We start from the raw sequence: 10,420 nt of genomic DNA on the forward strand, positions 1-10,420 counted from the left end.
CTCTCATGTCCTTGAGGCAAAGGGCTGCATCTTTGGCAAAATGCTGTCTCCTCTGCCAAGTGCAACAGGAGCAAACTGGGGATAGATATCCAATACCAAAAGGCACATTTGTCCATGTGGACAATCTTGTTGTGACAGCCTGACACTACTGTAATCTGACCTTACTCACACATTTACTCTGCTTGTCCTGCTCCTTTCCCTCACACATACTGAGCACTACAGCACCAAGATCACTGTTGAGGGTCTTGTTATGTGACAGCAAAGGAAAGAGGAAATGGCACACAAGAGAAACTACAGTGTGTCTAATTTTAGGTCACATCTATTCTGACAGAATAACTTCAAAAGCAACAAGAAAGCTGCATTCAGTCTACTCCCATGACAGTTTTCCCATCAACTTCAACAGGACTGTATATTAGGAAAAGCATCCATCATTGAATCCAGACAAAATACACTTAAGAGACAAAGTTGTGACAAACAGGATGCTTTCAGCAGTGCTGTAGATGTACACAGTGACTTACTCAACCTCCATCCTATTTGGCAGCACTGTAAAAACCCCAAATAATATCACATCAACAAGGGAAAAGAACAGATAAAGACAATGAGGTTAAACCTCTCGGACTTACCATGGTCAGTACTCACTGTGCAACTCCAGCTGATCCAGCTGCTTTTCCCTCAGAGGCACAAAAGCACAGCTGTGTAGGCAATGCATACTTTTCTAACAGCAAAACACCTCCTCCAGTGCCTACACGTGGTTTAGTACTTAGAAACCATCACATCCACAGATGAGGGAAAAACAAAGCTAGAAACACTCCCCCACACACTTATATCCCATCACATATAAGCTGGGAGCCATCATGTGACAACAGCCTGGGAGGAATCTCAAAGGCCCCAGCTGCAGCCAATGAAGCACTTGGGGTAGAAAACAAGTTCACGCCACACAACTGAAAAGGGAAGCACAGGACGTACATAAAGGTTTGAAGAAGTATGATCACTATTGAGACAAGCAATATGACTTTTACTACTAAACAGCTTTCCAGCCATAAGACCCAAAAATAATTAACTAAACATAACCTGAAGTGAAGGTAAGGTCCATCTTGAATATGCCTTAAAAAGTGGAGAATGAATGTGGCCCCTGAATTAATCAGACAATGCTGGGACAGGAAGGAAAGGAACCACAATCAACATGATAAACAGAATTTAAAATATTAATAAAAAACTAAGGTTTCCTACCATCAGACACTAAGGTGCCTGTGTGAGCTGATGTGTAAAACTCACCTTTCCCATATTAAGAATGCTGTTAAATTGTCCCTTTAAAATCGGTAGGCACTTGATGAAAGCTAGTAAGACTATCAAGACTTTTTAATAAGTCTAAATGATTTAAATAGCACTTAAATGAGAATCAATGCCTCTACCATTTTACTCTTTATCCCTCCTACACTCTCAGTAATGCCAGTCACTTCCTAGTCACAATAGCTTTGTGACCAAGGCCATCTACTGGTGAGTGGGGTGTGCAAATTAATGGGGTTTTTGTTGGCCAGATTTAATTAGTGCTTGGCAAAATTCAGACACATGCATTGAAATTGTGCCAAGCAGACGTTTACAGTTGAGTAGTGTCAGTAGTTAGTAAAGATGACCACGGTTTTGGGTGAATAAACAAACAAATAAAGGCTTCCCAAGCTCCCCAAGAACATTATTTCACCCAGGGGAGAAGAACACAGTACTTTGAATCCCCATCTCCAGTTCAAGTGTAGTCTAGACACCTTGTAACCTCGCTGTTTTATGTAAAATGAATCAGAAATGTCAGTGTTGCTAATAGAGATATGAATTTTAGCCTAAAAATCATCACTACCACACCTGGGGTCTGAATTAAGAAGTTTGCAGGCTAAAACTGCAAATATTTTAGATCAGGATGTATAGGGATTTACAGGCTGTACACCATAATTACAATTGTATTTGTCCCCGACTTACAGCAACAGAAATGGAAGCCAGGCAAGGAGGCGGCAGGAAAATAAAGCACGCTCAAATCCTTACACACCAATTTCTAAGGTGAAGCCTGAGACAAATCACCAAGACAATTTGGGAGCGCTAAGGATCCCCACATTGCTCTAAGCATTCCCTGTTCAGCATTGTTATTCCTAAATCATGAAGATACTTCTAATAAAACACCTCCTTTATCTCTTTTCTTAACATTCTCTAACACTTAAATTAGCATTATGATTTTGAGAGTAAGGTGTTTGAATGGCAGCACTGGAAATCCCTGAATTCACAGAATCATAGGATGGTTTGGGTTGGAAGGGACCTTAAAGATCATTTAGTTCCAACCCCCCTGCCATGGGCAGGGACACCTTCCACTAGCCCAGGTTGCTTAAAGCCTCATCCATCCTGGCCTTGAACACCTCCAGGGATGGGGCATCCACAGCTTCTCTGGGCAACCTGCTCCAGTGTCTCACCACCCTCACGGGAAAAAATTTCTTCCTAATATCTAATACAAATCCACCCTCTTTCAGCTTAAAACCATTACTCCTCGTCCTGTCACTACACTCTCTGATAAAGAGTCCCTCCCCATCTCTCCTGTAGCCCCCTTTAAGTACTGGAAGGCTGATATAAGGTCCCACTTGGAGCCTTCTCTTCTCCAGGCTGAACAACCCCAGCTCTCTCAGCCTGTCCGCACAGGGGAGGTGCTCCAGCCCTCTGATCATCTTCACGGCCCTCCTCTGGACCTGCTCCAACAGGTCCATGTTTTTCCTGTGCTGGAATTACAAGACAATATTCTCCTCCATCTTTGTCTTAGATCAAGATGAAACCAACTTAACCCTTTACTTGCCCTTTTTGCCATGAGAATTTGGGACAACCTTTATAATATATAGAAATGTATTCACTACATTCACTAGACTGAAGACACTAAGCACATTTCTTACCTTAGATAATAGTATGTTTAGGTAGATATTTTTGACTGCCAACATAGAATCCAGAAGTTCCTGTTTTGCCTGAACAAGTAACATGGAAGGAAAGTACTTCCGTAAGATAAAATGTGGATGCCATAACATGACTAACACACTTACCTGACATTCACTTCAGTCTGAGTAATTGCTATGATGATCAGATTTATGACAGAAGAATTTATGGATGTCTGGTAAGCACACTTCAATGCTTTCTTCTATAAGACACATATTTGCCCATTTCTTCCAAGTTGGGTTTGGGGACTGGTACTTTTGGGGGGAGCAGGTGGTGGTGTTTTTTTCTGAAGCCAATATTAGACTGTAAATCCAGTTTAATTACACTGGTTTTATTCACAGTGGAAGCAAACCACTTTCCAGTACAGCACGCTTAGTAACTTGTGTTTCCAATTTATTTATGGTGCAATAAGGCCATGGGTAGTTCTGCATCTGATGGAGGTTTGTAGTCTTCAGGATACTTTTTAAAATGAAGATTAGAGGGGAAGAAAACACAAACATCCAACAGCCACCCCCAACCCACAAGACAAACACATATTTGAAAGAATAAAATAGTGCATGTAAATTCCAAATGACAGCTTATTTTCAGCAAAACCCTGTTGTCATCAATTTGGAGCATGTTCATATCAAGTCACAATTTTATAGAGAAAAAAACCTAAAAAAAATTTTTAATTCATTATTAGGCATACAGAAGGGCCTACTCTGCCTTTGCTTGAAAATTGGAGCACCACTAGTAAAAGGGCAATCCCTCATCAGTCATGACAGAGGCTCCCACTTTGATATATCCAATCAAACAAAAAAAGACTAAGAATATAAAGATGGCTTCACTGGCGTCTGTCTTTCACTCCATAATGACTTCTTTTAGAAGTGCATCTGCACACTTCACTAGCGTTCTGCTTGTTTCTCCTGTTACTATGTTAAACACGGCTGATTGCAGCTTCTTACAGTACATCATTCAGTGGCCAAACTGGACTTGCTACCATTCAGCATCACTCCAGCAAATGGCCCACAGAACAGTAAACACTTTTTGCTTTGCCTCAAAGTTCTCCAGACGGACTGCATACAAAATGGCTATCTATAGTTTTAAATACAGAATTTTGTTTCTCCCCTGAAGACAAGGCTCTCTGTCATCCAGAGGACAAATCACAAATTCTCCATTCTAAGGCCAGGCTGCTGCTGCTAAGGCAGAACAATATACCATAATTATTTTGCCAAGATGTGACGTAAAAACTCGTTGATAAGCTTTAACCATTCTTCTCGTTAAATCACTGCATCAAAAGAGTTGAACTACGGGAAATTTAATTTATACATTTTAATCACAACTACTGTGAATCACAGTAATGATGCTTATTTCACAGTTTCAAAACACTGCATGAATCTCTACAACATTCCTGGGTCAAAAAGTTAGCTTTATCTTTGAAGTTGAGATAGGGGATAAAAAGCACCTATTATAATGATCTCCTGTTGATCTGCATATGAAAATCTCAAGCTACTTACACCAGGGATCTCATGTTCCAGAAACAGATAATCTGAGAATTGGTAAAATGTTAAATTGCAACATCTAATTTTAATGATTTGCTCACTTCAACAAGCATTTCAAACAGAGAACTTAATTTAGCTTCACTGTCAGGTCCTCTTCTAAATTCCATGTTTTTGACTGATTTTTCTTCATAAATGTCTAAACTTGGAATTGCCTATGTATTATTGAATTTAAAGGAATGTTGCTTTTATTTTTTAAAATATATATAACTTTGATCCATTTTCCCAGTGCAATGCTAAAAGTTTTTTCTTACTCTAATCCTGTAACAAATACTGATAATGGCTCTAACTTTCTTAATCTCAAATATATTCAAAAGCAAGATTACCTCAAAGTGAACTGCTGAGGCTAGACAATCTAAGTCCATCTACCTCTATTTCATCTTGCATATTATTCAGATATATATTGTACAGTCCCTAGGAAAAAAAGAAACATAGGAAAATAACTCAGAAGGGCCACTAGCCACAAAAGTGTTGTTTATCTTCAAGTAGTACCATTTCTTCTCAGAACGTAAGAAGCTGACATACCCGTAATACCGGCCTGCGTGAAACTGCGCTGTGTAAATGCCCTGGATGAGCATTAGTACCAGTTCAACTTGTACTAGCCTGTTCCATGGAAAAGGCTTTATTGTAATGCCACAGCATAGTGTAAGTTCAAAACAACTCTGGGAAATCAAACAAAAAAAATTCACCCCTCTTTTGGAGGAGAAGGCAAGAAGGGAAAAAAGAGACCAAAAAAAGCCTGGTATTTGTTACATCAGAACGTTTACAATGGTACATAAAAAGACCGTAGAAGGCATTTATTCTAATAGCCTTGGATGTTCAATCCGTGTAATTGTCCAGTCTGGTTTTGCTCCTTCTGTAAATTCCCTCTGGAATCTGAAAAAGGAAAGACAGTAAGTGAAGAGTTGTTAAAATTTATTTGATCCTTAAAGAGCTCCTAATACCAACAAGAAATAATGAAGAAATATTTTACTTCAAAGTTTTTTCTGTAAAAGCTCCTTAGACTCTGTCTGACGCTTATGCCCCAACAAAATTAATTCTATAGTAAGAAACACACTTCACTGCTTGGCTTGACTGCATCACTGTTAGCTGTGCTACAGGAACTGGGAAACAAGAACTGACATTGGCCTATTTCCTGAAAGCTGCAGAAGCCATATAGGAAAAGATCAGAAACCTCTTTCAGTGCTCCAACTATTGATCTTCCTGATAGAGTTCCCATTAATGTCAACTCAGAAGCAAGGTAATAAGATAATGACTTTAAGGAGTATTTAAAAAATTTGCCACTAGAATCAAAACTGGAAAACTGGATGAGAACTAGCTTACATAAGAGTCAAGGTAAATTAAAACATACCAAGTTCTGCACTGGCACAGTGTGAATGCTTTCAGTTTCCAAACTACTTTCCACACAGCTAGCCCTTGTACATGGAGAAAAAAAAGGGACAAGTAAACTTACTCATAGTTTGCTGTTAAAAGATGTCTTTTCTCTTTTGTGCTTTCATCTCCAAACACAATCTGGAAAACTTTGGTTTCACCTGGTACTTCATCAGGTAGGTTAGCACCATTCAGATACCAGAAACGCATCAGGATACTAACAAACTTTCTTCCTGTTGGAAAAAAAATCAAAGCATAAGGTAGATCTCATGTTTCTCATTGGTCAAATACTCCTATTTGCTACCTAGCGTATATTCTAGTGAGACCCTGGAAGGGCAGCTGGCTTCAGCCATAAAGAATGCAAGATAGAATAATGAACGATAAAGCTATTTAAAGCCATATTCACACTGGTTAGCCACAAAAAAACCATACTCCGTAGAAAGGCATGTATTTTATCATGAGTGTTGCATGACATCGTACATAATCAAACTGTATGAAAAAAAGCTGGTTACCACAAGGTCAAAAGTCAACTACTGATACTACAAAAGCAGCTGAAACTCAGGAGCAGCCTAAAAGGAAAAAAAAAAAAATCCCTATCTCCCAAAACAGGAAAAAAGCTCACTAGGTCTGACAATTTGAAATGCTCATTGGAAGACCCATGGTTAGACTATAAACCATCTCAGCTGTGTCTGATATTGAACTGTGCACTAAATGCTGGGATTCAACCAAAAGAAAAACTTGTTTGAGCTCATCACTAGCTTAAAAAAAAAGAAAAAAAAAATCAAGAAGTCCTAGAACAAAGTATATTCCCTGAAAACAGAATAGAAGTGAAGATAGCAACATTTATTTCATTATCCAGCCTTCGCTGTTCTTCTTGGAAGATGTATTTTAATTGCTGAGGCAAACAGCTTTCTGCATATAGTAGAATAATTGTTTTTGAGTGGTTTGAGATTGATAAGGACTAATAATGTAAAAATCTGATATTACAAAATAAGAGGAATGAGCAAAACCTAAACAGAAGTTACCATGACTTACTAACAATTATCTCTCAATTTCTGGTTTAAAAGGAAATCAAGGAATTATATATAGATGAACTATAAACAGAAAAACAAGGAATGAAAAACAGTATTCAAAAACACATCTGTAAGGAGAATGTCTGCTTAGTAGCAAAACCAGGAGATAAGACTGCCCATTGCTGAAATATTTTATAATTCTAAACGTACCATCATCATCATAGTAAATGCGAACATCTCCTTCTGTTGTGTACATGATTGCATCAACGTCAGCTGCTAAAGCATCCCTGTGGTTGTCAGGGAGCAAAGAAAGTTTTTCCTTCAGCGCCCGAAGTACCTAAATTCAGAAAAACTGTCACTTAGTTTTTCATTAGGAAATTGAAGCAGCAACCTTTTCTACTGCAGTTAATAAAATGAGCTATATGACTAAAACATTTGTATAACTTATACAACAGCAGAAGTGAAAAAGCACTGGGAAGTCTGGGCACTCCCGAACCCTAATTGAGCAATATCAAAGATGATCAGTTTACTGCTCAAACCAATGAAAACCAAGTACTTTAAAAACTGTTTAGAAAAGGTACTGTCAAAACAGAAGTTGCAAAGGAAGGCCTGTAAGCCCAGAAAACACCAGTTAGGCTTGCTTCCACAATCATGCTTACACTCTGCCTTCTCACTGCTGACTTCTCGCTATGTTTATATTCCTTAGCTTTTGAGTCAATTATTTCTTTGTTATCTTTCATGAATTTATTTGAAAATCAGTTCTGCTACCAATAAGTTTATCTTTGCCATTTTGTGATCCACATTCCCACAGAAACACTTGCAAATCAGAAAATACTGAAAACTCATTGCTCTGGGACTTGTGTTCCATACCACATTCACATCCATTGTATTTGAGCGTCCTAAGACCTACATCGCTGTGTAGCAGGAAAAGGGTGTGGTGCACAAACTGAACAAAGGCATCACCTCAGAAACCACATGAGAAAGACGTCGCAAGGAAGGATGAAGCTGTGCAGCATTTGTTTTTAGCTCATACTCAGTTTTTAGCCTAACTTGAATTGCCATTTTTGAGTAACAAACAAATCCAGAGGTCACATGGAACCAAGAGGTGATCTTCACTAGATGACACTGGTTTCCAGTATGTTTTGCAGGTATAAATTCACTGACCTAAGCAACAACAAAGCAGTGTGGTATCATAGCCTTATCCACTACATGCTCTGGTTACACAAGGTTTTTGGATCGACGTTAACCCAATCACCTGAAGAATTTAAGATGAGCAGAGGAAGAGGAGATGCTCTTTCAAAACAACTATAAGAAACAAACTCACATTTCATTGTTATCTCTGCTCAGAGACACGAGGCAAGATTGTCCAGTGGGGATGCACTAGAACAGCACCAAAATTTTTGCCACAAAGGCATGGGTGGCAATAGGGCAGACCAAGCTGACATCCAGTAATGAGGCAGACATAGACCTGAAGTATTTCCTCCACTTACTTGACTGTGATGCATTTGCTACCTCTGTCCACTGGGAAGGCCAAGACAACTTCAGCAATTAAAAAATCATAAAAACACTGAACAAACAGCACCAATGTTTAACTAGCCAGGTCAACCATATCCCTGAGACCATGACACAAGACTGAGGCCTTCCATCCAGAACCAGTAATTGGCTATATGATGTGCTTGTGGGTGGGAATGTATTAGTGCAGCAGGGATGAGCACAAACCTGCTCCCTTCTTCATCTGAATTCTGGTGCAGAGATCGAAAGTGTGAGCTATCTGCCTACACCAAACAGAGGCATGCAATTCCATCTGCCATCCAGAACCCACCGCCTTTCAACTGTTTCTGATACACCAGCAATCTTTTGGCAATTGGTCCTTATGCTCAATGGCAAGAATGTTTTTTTTTTAAATACACTAACTTTTAATTAAGTTTCATGCCTTGAAATTAAACATAGAAAAGCTGCAGGGCAAACAATTGCCCTGTTCCATATTAGACTGTTTTTCACAAACCAAACTGGCAGTATTTATAGATAATGGCAGACTGAATCCATGTTACTTCATAATGGAAAATCAATTGCAGAATACGAGATGGACAGCATTTACCTCTGCTGATACAAGTTCATCCAGCAGGTCAAGTTTACGCTGAGACAGCAGCTTTGACACAACAGAAAAGGCCTACAAAAAAATAAAAGAGAGAGAAATACATGAACAAAACCATTAGGTTGGCTTATTTTTCAGACAAACCCATCATTATGCAACAAGTTACCCAAATATTCGATGATTTAAGATTTCAACATTTGCAGAGTATATCACCATAGAAATGGAAGCCCTCCAAGCATTAAAAAAGTGATTCGCTGAACCGATAAAAACATAAGGCTTCTTTTCAGTCTCTCATTGTATTGGGCTTGCATGGCAAGGTTTTGGTAGTGGAGAGGCTGCAGGGGGGTGGCTTCTGCAAGAAGATGCTAGCAGCTTCCCCCATGTCTGACAGAGCCAATGCCAGCCGGCTCTAAGATGAACCCACCACTGGCCAAGGCTGAACCCATCAGCAACAATGGCAGAGCCTCTGGGATATCATATTTAAGAAGGGGGAAAAACAAACCCTGGGCAACAGCAATTTCAGATGGAGAGAGGAGTGAGAATATGTGAGAGAAACAACCCTGCAGACACCAAGGTCAGTGAAGAAGGAGGGGAGGAGGAACTCCAGGGGCTGGAGCAGAGGTTTCCCTGCAGCCCGTGGTGCAGAAGGTGGTGAGGCAGCTGTGCGCCTGCAGCCACGCAGCGTAACGGGGGAGCAGGGATCCACCTGCAGCCCCTGGAGGACCACACGCTGGAGCAGGCGGATGTATTTTCAAACAGTGTACTTGGGAAATGCTGACAGTGTTTAGAGCTCTACAGCAAGTGAAAACAAACCAGAAAAACAGGACAAGACAGAACAGGTGGTTCTGCACAGACAGCAACTAATTTGGTGCAGGGTTTTTTTGGTTTCTCTTGAGCTGATCCGAAGCATTTTAACATTCTGTCCCCCACCACCTGGTGTGTCGTTTTGAGATTTTTTTTTTTTTGTTTATTTTCAAAATGAAATACAATAACTTAAGTTTCACAGCAGGTACAACTGTTACACGATTAGCTTTGAGATCACTGCCTCTTGTACACGTCCTGCTGACAAAGCTTCTTAGGTTTGCAAATTCAGAGAAACAAAGGTATGTACCAGCCCTAGACCTGCCTGCGCTTTGTCATTTTAGGAAACCCAGCTAAGAGAAGATGCATTTCCCCTTAAAGTCCCCAAAACATCCGGAATCACCTTTCTTCACACTACTTTTGGAGGAATGGCTAAGCCAGCTCATTTTAATTCTGGAATCTGGGAAAAGAAAAAAAGAAGAGTCTGAAAAAAAGCGCAGCTCCCGTTATCCTCACATGCTCCACAAGTGAGGCACTCGGAGCCACAGGCGGGGAACTCCACCTAGCTCACACGCCCGCTCCCGAGAACCGGGCGAACACCGGCGCTCCCGGGTCCCCACGTGAAACCAGACCCGGGCACCGGCGGC

The 10,420-nt window shown here is 40.2% G+C and overlaps 1 protein-coding gene across 1 annotated transcript; it reads right to left on the reverse strand.

Moving 5' to 3' along the window:
• Nucleotides 1-4,939: 4,939 nt before the first annotated feature.
• Nucleotides 4,940-9,047, reverse strand: LOC104463131 (chromosome unknown open reading frame, human C2orf47; the record flags this gene model as incomplete). The annotated part of the gene is made up of 4 exons (XM_010075344.1): nucleotides 4,940-5,369; nucleotides 5,947-6,097; nucleotides 7,088-7,214; nucleotides 8,976-9,047. Coding segments are annotated over 4 exons (429 nt in total), but the record flags the coding sequence as incomplete, so codon positions are not given.
• Between the last annotated feature and the right edge of the window lie 1,373 nt (nucleotides 9,048-10,420).

This window comes from Pterocles gutturalis, unplaced genomic scaffold (genome assembly GCF_000699245.1).
Source record: "Pterocles gutturalis isolate BGI_N339 unplaced genomic scaffold, ASM69924v1 scaffold19757, whole genome shotgun sequence".
Classification (NCBI taxonomy): Eukaryota; Metazoa; Chordata; class Aves; order Pterocliformes; family Pteroclidae; genus Pterocles; species Pterocles gutturalis.